The sequence below is a fragment of the Myxine glutinosa genome, chromosome 9 (assembly GCF_964187855.1).
Source record: "Myxine glutinosa chromosome 9, kmMyxGlut1.1, whole genome shotgun sequence".
In the NCBI taxonomy this organism is placed as follows: Eukaryota; Metazoa; Chordata; class Myxini; order Myxiniformes; family Myxinidae; genus Myxine; species Myxine glutinosa.
This window is the reverse complement of record NC_136269.1, coordinates 69789184-69803427: the sequence shown is the minus strand read 5'-3', so window position 1 is coordinate 69803427 and position 14244 is coordinate 69789184. Positions and strand designations below refer to the sequence as shown.

The window sequence follows — 14244 nt, the reverse complement described above, 5'->3', positions numbered from 1 at the left end:
TGGGGAGAGCTGTTGAAGGTGTGTCAGAGATTTCAGAAAAGCTTGGAGAAAGGGAAGAATGGGGCGGACAAAAGGTTTGATGGTGATTGGGTGAGGCCCAGTGAGGTGTTATTTGAGGAGGGGGAAGAGTGAGGCAGAAGGTTGAGGGAGATGAAGGTGAAAGTTGGAGGGGGGAAGAAGTGGGGAGGACGCTTTGAGTAGGAGGGGTGAGGGGAGTCTAGGAGGGGAGGAGCGAGGGAGAGTCTCAGAGGGGAGGGGTGTGGGGGGAGTTTAGGAGGGAAGGGGCAAGGGGGGAGATTTGAAAGGGATGGGTGATGGGGAAGATTTGGAGGAGAGGGGCAAGGGGGAAGATTTGAAAGAGATGGGTGATGGGGAAGTTTTGGAGGGAAGGGGTGATGGGGAAGTTTTGGAGGGAAGGGGTGATGGGGAAGATTTGGAGGGGAGGGGTGAGATTGGATTTCGAAAAGTGTACGATTAATGGGAAACGAACATTTATTGCAAAATGAGTTTCTTGAGACCTTCGAGTCAAAAATACGTTTGAGGATGCTGAAGGATGGGTGGAGTGCTGGAGAGTTTAGGGAATGTATGAAAGAGGCACTAAGAGATGGAATTTTTTTTTGGAATGAATAGATTTGGTGAGCAAGTCGAAAGCATCCTTTTATAGAAGAAGAAGAAAAAGGTGTTATAGTATACGACAGAATACAGTTCTTCAGGGGGCAGTTTAAACATTTTTTAACAACGTCATCACGTGATCACAAACAACGTGGTCGAAGAACGAATGAACAAATAAGAACGATCAAACGGATAAGAACAGAGAAGGAAATATTTTTTTGGTTTTTTTTTTTTTGAGTTGAGATTTTAAAACAAGGAAGTATGGGGTGAAAGGACCGGGAAAAACAGAGACCGAAAGTAATTGCAGCGCAATCGAAAAACCGCTGAGACAAAAACAAAGCCTCAAGTCAAGGTCGGACACAGTAGCCTACTACACCAGGCCTCAGAATACGCGACACAAACTAACAGACGATTCTGTACACAGGTATGAAAAACCAACACCGAGAATCCTATTAAAGACACACCAATAGGTACTCACACCGAAAGAAAGATACAGTTTCGACAAAAACACAATTGTGAAAAATTACTTAACTTCGAAAGCGTGCGCGCATGGACAGCTTTGAAGAGACGTCAAATGGGAGATTCAAACGTTTAAAAAAAACAAAAAAAAAACAACTCTGATCAGCTCACAACTTTAATGCACATGTGTACCTCGTCGTAACCGTCGTCATGAGGACTGTCAACGCGCTGAAGAAGCCCGATCGAAACGTTTTTCCTTTGTTCCACACCTGTCGTGCACGTTTCTCGATGCTGGGTGATATACAACGATGAAGGTCAAGCAATGGGCGAAGTTGTTGTGGGTCATTGTGAACCTCATTTCCTTTTGTGTGGCAGCACCAACTGTAAAGCGAGGTGAGGAATTTGGGCTTCACTTTCATTTGAAATGATTAGTCTTTGCTTCATCTCCCTTTCCCTGTGTGCTTGCTTCAGGCTGTTCAAAACAATTTTGGAGTTATTTGAGGATTTTCAGAGAACATATATTTAAGTTTTAATAATAATAATAATAATAATACATTTATTTTGTATAGCGCTTTTCAAGAAACCCAAAGACGCTTTAACATGGTACATAAAACAAAGACAAAAGAGACAAAAATACATAATTAAAAAACCAAACAGAAAGGAAGGAGAAGGAGAAGAGACGATCAGGGGTTGAATGCGGTGTTGGACAGGTGGGTCTTGAGTGATGATTTGAATGTGGTGAGTGAGGAGGAGTCTCTGGTGGCTTGCGGTAGTGAGTTCCAGAGTGTGGGAGCAGCGATGGAGAAGGCCCTGTCCCCCCAGGATCTGAGTTTGGTCTGGATGGGGGGGGGGGGGGGACAGGAGTTTGGCAGCAGCAGAGCGGAGGGTGCGTGTGGGAGTGTGTCTGGGGAGGAGGTCAGTCAGGTAGGATGGGGCCAGGTTATGAAGGGCTTTGTAGGTCAGAAGGAGGATTTTGTACTGGATTCTCTGGGAGACGGGAGCCAGTGGAGCTTGTGAAGGACGGGGGTGATGTGGTCCCGGGCCCGGGAGTGGGTGAGTAGACAGGCAGCGGAGTTCTGAATGTATTGAAGTTTATTGATGATATTTGAGGGTGAACCATAGAGGAGGCTGTTGCAGTAGTCCAGACGGGAAGTGATGAAGGCGTGGATGAGGGTTTCTGCAGCTGTGGAGGAGAGGGATAGACGGAGACGGGCGATGTTTTTCAGATGAAAGAAGGCTGTCTTGGTGATCTGTTTAGTGTGTTTGTCTAAGGAGAGGGTTTGGTCAAAGATGATGCCAAGATTCCGGATGTGAGGGGAGGTGGATACTGGGATACCGTCGATGTTGAGGGTGAAGTTGTGGGTGGATTTGGTGAGCGTTTTTGGTCCAACAATGATTATTTCGGATTTATCACAGTTTAGTTTGAGGAAGTTGATTTGAAGCCAGGATTTTATTTCAGTGATGCAGTTTGTCAGGATAGAGTGGGTGACAATGGAAATTGACTTGGCGGAAATGAAAAGCTGGATGTCATCGGCAAAGCAGTGGAATTGGAGACCATGACGACGGATTAAGTGACCAAGGGGGAACAGGTACAGGATGAAGAGGAGGGGACCGATAACTGAACCTTGGGGGACACCTTGGGGGAGGGGAGCAGTGGGGGATTTGCAGTTATTGATGGAGATGAACTGGTGCCTGTCGGAGAGGTATGATTTGATCCAAGAAAGGGCAGTGCCAGTGATGTTAAAGGTGGTTTCAAGTCGGGTAAGGAGGATGATGTGATTGATGGTGTCAAAGGCAGCGCTGAGGTCGAGAAGGATGAGAATGTTGAGGTTACCGGCGTCGGAGGAGAGAAGAAGATCGTTGGTGATTTTGAGGAGAGCAGTTTCCGTACTGTGGTTGAGGCGGAATCCGGATTGGAATGTTTCATACAGGTTATTGGCAGAGAGGTGATGTTTGAGTTGAGTGGCTACAGCGCGTTCCAAAACTTTTGACAGAAAGGGTAGGTTGGAGATGGGTCTGAAGTTATTTGGGGTGTCAGGGTTGAGTCCAGGTTTTTTCAGAATGGGGGTGACAGCAGCGATTTTGAGGGATGGTGGGACGATGCCAGTAGACAGGGAAGAGTTTATTGTTGCAGTGATAAGTGGAGAGAGAGCAGGAAGGCAAGCCTTAACAAAGCTGGAGGGGATGGGGTCCAGAGTGCAGGTGGCAGTTTTCATTCCTGTGGGGAGTTCAGAGAGGTCAGTAGGGGAGACTGGGGAAAACTGAGATAGGGGTTGGCAGGATAAGGGGGGGGGGGGGGGCAGATGGTTAGAGGGGGAACAGGTGCGGTGGTGGTTAAGCTGCTGAAGATGTTGTCTATCTTGCTTTGGAAGAATGAAAGGAAAGAAATGCAGTTGTCGACTGTGAATGACTGGGTGGTGGTATCCAGGGGGCTGAGGAGTTTGTTTATTGTGGAGAAGAGTGATTTTGGGTTTCCGGAGCCAGAGTGGATTATTTGAGAGTCGTAGGTGGAGCGGGTGCGGAAAAGGGCATCTTTGTAATGCTGCAGGTGGTCTTTGAAGGCTTGGGAGTGGATTGTGAGACCTGTTTTATTACGGAGTCTTTCAAGTTGGCGGGCACGGGTTTTCATCAGGCGGAGTTCAGGGGTAAACCAGGGAGCAGAATGGGTGAAGGAAACTGTTTTGGTTTTTATAGGCGCAAGCTGGTCAAGGCAGGAGGAGAGAGTGTGGTTGTAGTAGTCAGTGAGGTCAGAGGGGCTGTGCAAATCAACGAAGGGAGAGGTGGACATTTTTTCGGAGAGGGAAGATGAGAATGAGGCTGTCGGTGAAAGAGAGTTTAGCTTACGAAAGTTGATTATGCGTTTTTGCCTTAGTGCTGGGGTGGGAACGTTGATGGTCATAGTGATGGCAAAGTGATCAGAGAGAGTGAGGTCAGAGCCAGAGAGATGGTGTAGATCTAGTCCAATATAACAGACAAGGTCCAGAATGTGACCACGGTTATGGGTGGGAAAGTTGACATGTTGAGTGAGGTTAAAAGAATTAAGAATATCAATGAAGTCAGCGGTTATTGTGGAATCAGTGGAGTCCATGTGGATATTGAAATCACCGAGGAGGGTTGAGGGGGAGAAGGAACAGAGCTGGGTCAGAAAGTAAGAGAAGTCAGACAGGAATGATGGGTGTGGTTTGGGAGGGCAGTAGACAACTGCCATGACTGACTGTGTGTGACCAGAAAGTTTAAAAGCCAGGTGTTCAAATGATGGAGCAGATCAGATGGAGATGGGGCTGGTCTTGATGTCCTGTCGGTGTATTACAGCAATTCCACCACCTCGGCCCTCCGAGCGTGGTTTGTTGATGTATGAGTAACCATTGGGTGTAGTGAGGTTGAGTGAGAGGTAGTCCAGAGGTTGTTGCCAGGTTTCAGTCAGACAGAGAAAGTCCAGTTTATTGTCCAGAATGAAGTCGTTTAGGATGTGGCTTTTATTGTTGAGGGACCGGGTATTGAACAGAGTCAGCTTCATATTGTTTTGTATGGTATGGATGGAATCGGGTGATTTTGCCAGGGCTTGCAGACAGGGGGTGCGTTCGTGTATGTTGTTGTGATGACGTAGTCGACAGGTGAGAGTGCGCTCAGCTGACCAGAGTGAGGGGATGGAGTGACCTGCCTGGGAATAAACAAACTTGCGACCGGAGCCTCTATGGATGTATCTGGGTCGTCGTAGGACTCGGTAGTTTTTGATGACAGAGATGCATGGCGGAGTGGAGTGGTTGTTGAGTTGAAGAAGCCGAGCGGCAGAGTACCTCAGAGCCATGCCAGGCAGGAGTGAAGGGGCACAGAGCCCTGAGAGGTCCTCTCACAGATCACAGATCACAGACTAATGGATCGTCTTGGGAGTTGTTTTCTGCGGAAGCAATTCTTAAAGAACAGTTGCTGATGCGCACTCCACCCCGTGTGCTGTGATGCGCACTCCAATGCGAAATTTGCATTTATGTTTATTTAAATTATACAATGGACTACAAAATGTAAATGTTTCATGATATTTGTTATATTATATCACCTTCATCTATCAATATTGTTGAAATGAAGATCAAATAGCTGTATGTTGAAATATGTTGAAAAAGTCAAAACTTTACACGGGGTGCACTTACTTTTTCACATGACTATATATATATATATATATATGTGTGTGTATGTGTGTGTGTACACACGTTTTAATCTTTCAGTCACCGAACTGCAATCCTCAAGTAAAATTATGATTGAAATGCTTTTATTCCGTACTACAGCATGTCTATATACTCATGGAGGTTGAGCAACATTTAAAATGTTAATATTTGTGTGTTTGAACGTTACCCTTTCACGGCCAAACCGTAGCACTTCGAGGCCCAAAATTTTGGGCGTCGGCACCACACGTTGGTCTTGAATGTTGTTTTGATGCCATCAAAGGCCGCTCTCTAAGGTGTATATTGGGATATGGGGTCAAGCAGTGCTGTCGCAGGCCTGCAGCCAAAAGGTATGGCTTCATCTTCATAATGAGGCATCATCATCATCATTCATCTTCATCATGAGCCCAATAACTCCAGGGCTTTTCAATGCCCAACACGTCCTGAAACCCCCGCCTTCTTATAAATCATTTCAAGTAGCTGGGTACTTTTTTCGCGGGCAGCGCCAGGTTCCCCGGATACTGTGAAATATACCATTGATTAACAGTTCAGTACTTTGTCATCTATCTATAATTCCAGTAATCTCTGTACGTCTGTACGTTTGTACGTCTGTACGTTTGTCTGTGACCGCTGTTTCTCGACAACCACGGGTCCGATATACTTTTAACTTGCCAGGTATATTGCTGGGGACCCGAGGATGTGCCTTTTCAAGGTTTCATATTAATCGGACAATTACTTACCGAGCTATGTCCAAAAAACGATTCAACCAATCAGAGAGCAGCGAACGATCGCGTGTGCCGAACGTGGAGGACACACTCTGCCTCGGATGGCACATTTGAGAGCGTATTCATTTATTTCACGTTTGCAAACTATGTTGGCGTTAAACTATGTTTTAAAACTAATAAAACCGAATTTGCGATTCATTCGCTTTCCTGCGCGTTTGTGCACGCGATGGCGATTTCTTTACCAAACTCCGGAAGCCGTTCGCTTTGGACCAAACCATTGCATGTAAATAGAGGGGGGGGGATTGTCACCGTACTCGCAAGCCGTTCGCTTTGGACCAAACCATTTCATGTAAATAGAGGGGGGGGATATAATTTTAGATATAGATATAGTACGGGCAATGCCCTAGTTTGTATACAAACCAGACGAGCTATTGAGGGAAGAAACCCTGTCTGGAAATTGGATGTGCAACATGTAACTTTCCAATTATCCTCACCCGATCTGAATGCTCCTGGTGCTCTGCATCCAAATCACTTCTCCCACAATCTATATATATGTATATATATGTCTACACATGACTCATGATAATACTCTACAATTCGCCATCTATTTGGCTTAAGTCGTTTTAGGAATGGCTATGTGACATTTAACGCAAATTTGGTGTGTTTATGCTATCGGGATGGTTCAAGGAGGAATGACTCGCAATGCCAGGGATTCCCAGGTACAATGTTAAATGCATGGTCATTTATAGGGCACTGATAAGGTACCGAGTGAATGCAACCTCCCCCCCCCCCCCCCCTCGATCCCCCCACACACCCCATAAAGTTCATTATAATGTCATGCTTGTCAGAAGGAACTGCTTTTTAAAAAGCATGATCACTGCAGAATTACCTAGTAAGAGCAATTCACTGCCGAATCATTGGCGAGAGAATTTGCTAATTATGCAGCATGATCGGTTTGGTTTGTGGTGTGGGAAACTGATGGTATGTTTTGGTGGAGGGAGAGGGGGAAGGGAAACCTGATGATAGCTCAATGTGGACTGAACAGAAAAACCATGCACCTATTAACATCGGGTGGTGTGCTTTGTCAAATAAGTGAAACTCCAAATTTCTATCTTTTTTCTCTTTTTCCAAGCACTACATGTTGATTAATCATTATTAGGAGTCCAACATGCAGTTTGCACACACAACCTTTTGTTGCGCAACTTTATCTGAATCTTGATATTCCCGACGCCGAGAGGGTGTGGCAAATGTGATTGGTCGAGATGGCATAGTATTTTGTCCAAGTACTGCTATACTGGAGAATTTTAGAAATGCCAACAAGGTGATTTGTGTTCTATAGTGTTCAAGTATACGATTCAATTCGAATATAAAACAAGAGTGAAGTCTGTGGCCATTACAAATCCTTACGTTTCCCACATAAAGCAAGGTTGAAAGGTTGATATTGGGTCATTCCTGGTGGAACTTCATGTCATCTTTCAACCTTGCTTTCGATTGGAAGCCTGGGTATTTTCGATGACGTGCCATCGATTTCACTCGAGTTAGTATTTTATTTTTGTAATGCATTCAGGTCCAAAACACCTTACACATGAATTAATTTGAGATACCCTCGGAACCCTCTATTCGTGGGTGATTCGTTCCTGGAAAATCCACGAATAGCGAAACCGCGTATAGTGGGGCATTGTTTCAATGGAAAAAGAGGGGATAGGTTCCCGAGTCGCGAATATCCGTGAATAGAGGACAAAACAACGAATGGTGAGGCAAATCCAGAGAATGTCAAGGATAATCCGAGAAGGTCGATGAAAATCCTGTGAATGTAATATATATATATATATATACATATATATCCATTAATGACATCGAATGCTCTCGAAATAAAATCAGAACTACTCGCAGACGACAAGGCCGTGGCTGAGTGCTTTGGATTACATGGCATCCAGGACTGACAGGTGTGAAGTAGGGGTACCTTGATATGAGAGAGCAGTACTGCATTCCATTAACTTATGGAATTATGCTCTCTCATAGGTTGGTACTCCTACTTCATACCTGTTACTCCTGGACACTGTGGAATCGAAAATGCCCGGTGCAATTGGAATCTTCCGCAAAGAAGCGTAAGCACAGGATCTCTTACTTTCTCATCGCAGACAGGTCACTAGCCCGTTTTTGACCACCTCTTCTGTCTCGCTCCCTCTGCACTTTAATCTCTCGCTTCAAAGTAGCAGTGTACCACCACCCAAGGTCATCCAACCTCATCCCTACGTTTTTTTCTCTATCTGCAATACCTCCCAATAACCTTCAATTGCCTTTTCCCATCTATTTGCAGGTTAATTTCCAAATTCTCTATCCTCCTCATGTTTGTTCATCTCTTTCCAATTATCACTGGTACAATGTTGTCATATATCACGTCACAATGGTACAATTCCCCTTGATGTGATATGTTTTCCTCATGCTCCTGTGACATTTCAATGTCGACCTGAGTCGAGCTGGTGCACCTGTGTTTAATGAGTGGAGGTAATAATGATTACTGGAGGACATCAAACAGGATTGAGGCCATTTGTGGACTTTTTCGGATAATGACGCACCATAGGCCATTTGGGGATCCAGGAAAGGTGAATTTATTTCTGGGTTAAGGTGCAGTGGTGATAATCTCCAATCTGGGCAATGGTATAAACAGTGATAATGGCGATGATGCCCTAGTATATTGTGATAAATATAATACCAAAAATTTGAGAATGAATAAGCAGAATCGAGCTCCAAGTGGCAAATGTGCTCGCCCTCTCATCCATGTTTGCCAAACATCTCCTCACATCAAACTACAGAAGCATACTCACACCGACATTCGATATTGTTTTTGTACCACCATGCTTTCTACAGGTCGCTGGACCTGAGTGCAAATGAGTCTCAGCTCATGGATGCCATGCATGGAAAGGAGGTTGATCTCCTCACTCTACATCGACAGGTGGGCGTCGAGTCCTTTCTTTGACAGTTTTATTTTGTTTTCTTTCCGTATAACACACATAACACTTTCAAGTAAATATTGGTGTTTTGCATGAAATCTTATTCTGCTCAATATTGTGCTTTGGGCATTGTGGATCGAACAACATAGTGCTATAATGCAACTCCACTCCTGACTAGTGAGGTTGCTCTGTTGAAGGTAAGAAAAAAAAAATTGATGAAGAAAAATTTTCCATTTTGCCTGAAATAAAAAAACTAAATTGCCCAGACTCTATAAAGATGTTGAAAAAAACATTTTTTAGGATTAACATATAAAAAACAGTTTGAATTTTGTTTATGCATTGTCGCTTTTACTGTGGATACAAAACTTAATGGCCTTTAGAGTCCTGTGTAGGCTGACAGGATGCTCGAGAGATATGCACTCGTCTCTAAGCTGTCCAGCCAGGGTTCGAATCCCGACCCAGATATAAACGTCATCCCGGTGTTTCACAGGCAGGGTGATTCAATGTGTGCCATTCCTCAGATGGATGTTAAATGGCTGCCCCATCTGCCAGCATTCGTTGGAGGACGCTAAATATCCCACGGTGTCCTTCGTGAAGAGTACGTGAGCGATCGCCGACACCTGAACAAATGACAAATTCCTGCCATATCAAGCAGAGGGCATTGCATCATTGGCACACAGCCTCGCTCTCAGCCAATTGTGCTACATATGAACGAACCGACCATTGTGTTCCACTTTGCGGATAATGCCACCTTGCGCAGCACAATACACTGCACTTCTGAGAAGCAGGCTGTTGTGCTGTCCATCTCTGCAGATCTGGAACTTAAAGTCCTTCGGCATTTGTAATTTATCTTTCAATCCCAGAAAATCCCATGCTCTCACTGCCTCCATACAAGGAATGACTTGAACCCCCAGTTTAATTATCTGGCCAACCTTTGGAGGAGGTGCAATCCCTGGCGCTCCATGATTCTGGACTTTCCTGTCTTCGGAAGATCACATCTCTAAAACTGGCCTGAAATTCTGACCCAACGACTTCAAATTATCCACGGAGCTGTCCATTTTGAACTGGTCAGAGCTCGTTAAAAGTGTATAAGGCCTTCATCCAAAGTATCATGTAGTATGGGTTACTAAAGGCTGATGCAGCTGCCTCCCATATTGCTCCCCTGGAAGCAATCAAGGCCAAGGCTCTGTATTATTGGCATCTCTCTCTGCAGAAGGCCAAATCCCAAAGTCTGCTTCTCCCGCACCATAGGCCAGGTTTATGTGCACCGTTTGCTCTTGTCTCACTTCTAGCCTTGCTTTTCCATCATTCTCCCTTAATATGCTTCCAGCCTGCCAGATCACATATTGTTCCAGAAACCCACACCTGGTTATCCTCCATTTCTCAGCTGAACACTCACCTCCATGCCTCTCTCTCTATTGTCTTGTGTCCGTTTTCTCGTTCCCCTCCCTCCATTTCTCAAGAGTGCTGCTATCTTGACCTCAGGCTTTCTCCCATAGAAGTACCCACCCCTGCTCGAATGCAAGTATCTATTTTTGTTGACCCCCACACCTTTCCTTTTTGCCACTGATGGTCTTTGTCTCCATTCCCCTTTAATCGTCATTATCCGAAATTGCTACAATTTGTCATCGCGCTCCTCCATGAGCTGCGATGTCTAAATACTGTACCAAAAATAGCTTCACATAAGCTACAATTACAACAAGGAGGATGAGTCACCGTGCAATTTCTGTTTTGTAGAGCTTCCGTCTAGTCTGGGCATTGATGTGTAATGACTCTTAAATTATGTTTATGTGCTTGCATTAATGCTGTACAGTAGTTAAAACTTCTTCCTCCAAGTATTTTTAGGTCATCCCATCTCGATTCTCGAAGAGATGAACTTGTAGAAATAGCTCCGTGGGGGACTGAGTTATTTCCCCACTGTTTAAGTTTTTTTTTTTTTTATGACTTAAATTTGAGGTGAAACTTCCCCTCTAAGCCTCTTATTGGGGGGGGGGGGGCAGATCCGGATGGGGAACACAACCCTCTGAGACCTTACTGTTTTGATGTACCGAATTTGGTCCATATTGTTCATGCAGTTTGTGAGGAAAAATACGTTTTAGTGAATACAGTGCAATAGGGGAGGGAGCCCATGGCCCCCTTTCCAGGGGAGATACAGCCAGGGGGAGCACAACTTAAGGTAAGGGCATGGCCAGTTAGGTATTGATCCATTTGTCGGTTTCTGAGAAGATTTTGGAATGAAATACCAATATTTGGGGCAACCCCTCCTCCCTCCCCCATAATATGGGGCACATCTGGATGGGGAGCACAATCCCATGAGACCTTTCTATCCTGATGCATCGTACCAAATTAGGTCCATAATTGGTCGGGTAGTTGTTCAAGCCAAATGTTAATGGATGGACGTATGGTCGGATATCAGGACACACTGAGGTTATTTTGGAGAAATACTCCGAAATAACCTAAAAATGGGTCGATGTCCATCCATCCATCCTTCCAATTGTCTTAACTTTTTGCTGTTCCTCCCTTCCTTATCACCCAACTGATTGTTGTGAAACTTGACACATGAATACAATACAGTGGCACGGACTTCAATTTTCCAATTTTGGATTATGGAGGCTCCTGGGAGAGGGGAAGGGGGGGAGGCAGAGTAACCCCCTGAAACTTTGGATCCCTACTAGACCATTACTTGCCAACCAATGTTCTGAAACCCTATACAACCCTTATACTCGATAGCACACAGAATCGCTTGGTCGTAGATTTTTAGATTTTGGATCGGGGGGCCTCACAGTGGAACGTTAAAAAAAAATTTTTTGGCCATTTTGTTAGTACCTGGGGATCATGTGGGGTTCCCCCAAATCAGCAGAGATCTGAACTACAACCTCAAGAGATGACCGTCAGCACACTCAGGGCAATTTGTTTTTGGTTGAAACAGAACAAAATGTACTTCAGTAAGTGTTCTTGATTTGAATGGACACTTGATAGTTTAGAACCACTTTCAAAAAAATGTTGGTATATTGTTGTCAGACATCCAAGTTCAGATATCCAAAGCACTCTTACGCCCATACTTTGGGGGAACAAGAGCACTTAAGACCATTTGCAAACATTTCCAGAGCTGAGAATTTGGCCTGGACAGATTGCTACTTCACATGAGGGGCTGGTTTTACAGGACCATGCAATTAAGCAAAGTGTGGAAATTGCCCATGGTACCGCTACATAGCCCTACTTTTAGAAAATATTTTGTGGGATGACCCAAGGTCCACAAGAACCTATAATGTACCAGGTGAAGTTTATACCTAGATCAGAAATCAGACGGAGTACACAAACGTAGAGGGGAGTGACATGACACTAGCTCTGGGATATCGTGTTACATTAGCCAACATGAACAAATGGTCACAAGGACACGTCAGAAATGGCCTTCAGCAAAGATAAATCTGACAAATGTATTGTTACGGTTCTGGGGTCGGCGTTCCCCTTACCAAGGGGGGGGGGGGCAATCCCCTTGTCTTTTACACTGGCCGATTCCCCCAGTCCTGGAAGTATGACGTCACTGATGGCCGATGGTACGTAGGGTCGTAAGCCCAATTAGTCTTAATACCTAAGTATTACCACCGGCCGTCAGCGAGGAAATGCTTCTGCTCGTGAGGTGGGGGCTTTGCGCGACGCGTTATATATCCACGCCCATGGAACTTTCACGAACCTCCTCGATCGTTCTCTCTCCGCCCTCTCAGGCCAAACCCCTCATTCTTGGTTGGTTGATCGGGGCTGGCTCACTCCTCCTCCTGATGACGAGGTGGGGCCACACCCTTCTTCCCCGAGTTGACCGCGTGCGTAATGGAGGGCGAATGCAGTTGGCAATACAGTTGGCAATACAGTTGGCAATGGAGGTTTTGGGCAATTGAAAGGGGATCTATCTTATTTGATTTGGTGCAGCGCAAGTTCAACAAGTGGAAAACAGAGCCTTAACTGATACACATAATAAAGAAATAACTATAGAGAGGTTCTATGGTGGCCTACATGTGTGCGATGGACTAGCTAAGTTGCACTCATTCCAATTAACAGCCAATTAATGGGGAAATGTACAAAGGGGGGTTATTAGGGATTTTAATACTAAATTTGATAAAGTGAAGGTTCTAAAAACCGTAACAGTATGTTCATATTAACTGCATCTTGTAAGGTTCATATTTTCGTTTCAGGTCCTAAGGCTGAACCAGCGGTTGAGAGCTACAGAGCACGCACAAGAAAAGAGTGCGAGGCGTGAAGTCCTGCTCTGTTCGGCCATGACCATTCTCCTCCTGATAAATGGCTGGTTTTGGCTGCGTCGGTGATCATCCTGATCCCTTCACATCACCCTTTCCTTAAGCCCGCATGCCATCACGCATCATCTTGTACCGCTGGTTCTGCTTAAGTGCTGCTCAAAGGCACAAAGCAATGTTGTCATTCCTTGAAGCTGGGCTTCAAGTTTCAGTGAAGTTCCACTCGACTGCCAATTTTGAGCCTGGATTAAATTGGCAGGATTAGGACATTGTTTAAATTGAAGAAAAGGTGTATATAAGTAATGCTTTGTATGGGTGTTGTCCGAAGCCTCCTATCGAGCCACTGTTTGCCGTTAAATCACAATATTGTATGGAGTAGGTATGGGTATTGGGTATTATGCGAGTATTCAATTTCTAATAAACTTTTGAAATTTAAATACAGTGGCCCTTGTGATTGTTAATCTATATTGTAATCACCGTATAATCCAAAATTTCCCCATCTGTACGGTTGTGGTATTAAACCATCTGTTAAAATGCAGTTGATGAAATGCCACATTAGATGCAGTCCATGAAAATGAAATGTTTGTTTTATTTTTGTTGCACACAGTATCTCAATTTATTTTGCTGTGCCTGTTACGGCCATTTTTGTTGAAATTGTATTCAATGACAGCTGTTGCTAATTGCCTGATAATTCATTTATGAGTGGTATTTTACTCAGCTGCTTACCCACATTCCTGGCATTCCGACAATACAAATGTTTCCATCAATAAAAGACCTTTTATACAAACTTTAATCTATTTTGCTCAAAGCTTTTCAAATCAAATAATTTATTTATTTGTGAATATTGAATTGGAGGGACAAAAAAAAAATGCACCTGAAAAGATGAACAGTATTATTCAAGTCTTCCAGGCTACTGTACAAGTCATGGATCAACCATGTATAGGGGAGAGTGGGGTAAGATGAGCCATTTTTCAGTAATGCCCTTCTGGACATCAAATATAAAGTGCTGTGCATCAGAGCCATAGTGATTATGATGGTGTAAATACTTGCTTCTCCCCTCATACACATGTTAACATTTCATTTTAAT

The 14244-nt window shown here is 44.4% G+C and overlaps 1 protein-coding gene across 1 annotated transcript; it reads left to right on the top strand.

The window, feature by feature from the left end:
• The first annotated feature begins 427 nt into the window (after window positions 1-427).
• Window positions 428-13950, top strand: LOC137435328 (mitochondrial fission factor homolog A-like). The gene is made up of 3 exons (XM_068129018.2): window positions 428-1464; window positions 8825-8909; window positions 13098-13950. Exons 1-3 carry the CDS (start codon window positions 1394-1396, stop codon window positions 13227-13229), a joined length of 288 nt encoding a protein of 95 aa, XP_067985119.1. The 5' UTR covers window positions 428-1393; the 3' UTR covers window positions 13230-13950.
• The last annotated feature ends 294 nt before the right edge of the window (window positions 13951-14244 follow it).

Coding starts and splice junctions, on each gene's coding strand:
- LOC137435328 (XM_068129018.2), top strand. CDS start 1,394: ATGGGCGAAGTTGTTGTGGGTCATTGTGAACCTCATTTCCTTTTGTGT. Junction 1,465..8,824: donor AGCACCAACTGTAAAGCGAG/GTGAGGAATTTG, acceptor TGCTTTCTACAG/GTCGCTGGACCTGAGTGCAA. Junction 8,910..13,097: donor TCCTCACTCTACATCGACAG/GTGGGCGTCGAG, acceptor TTTTCGTTTCAG/GTCCTAAGGCTGAACCAGCG.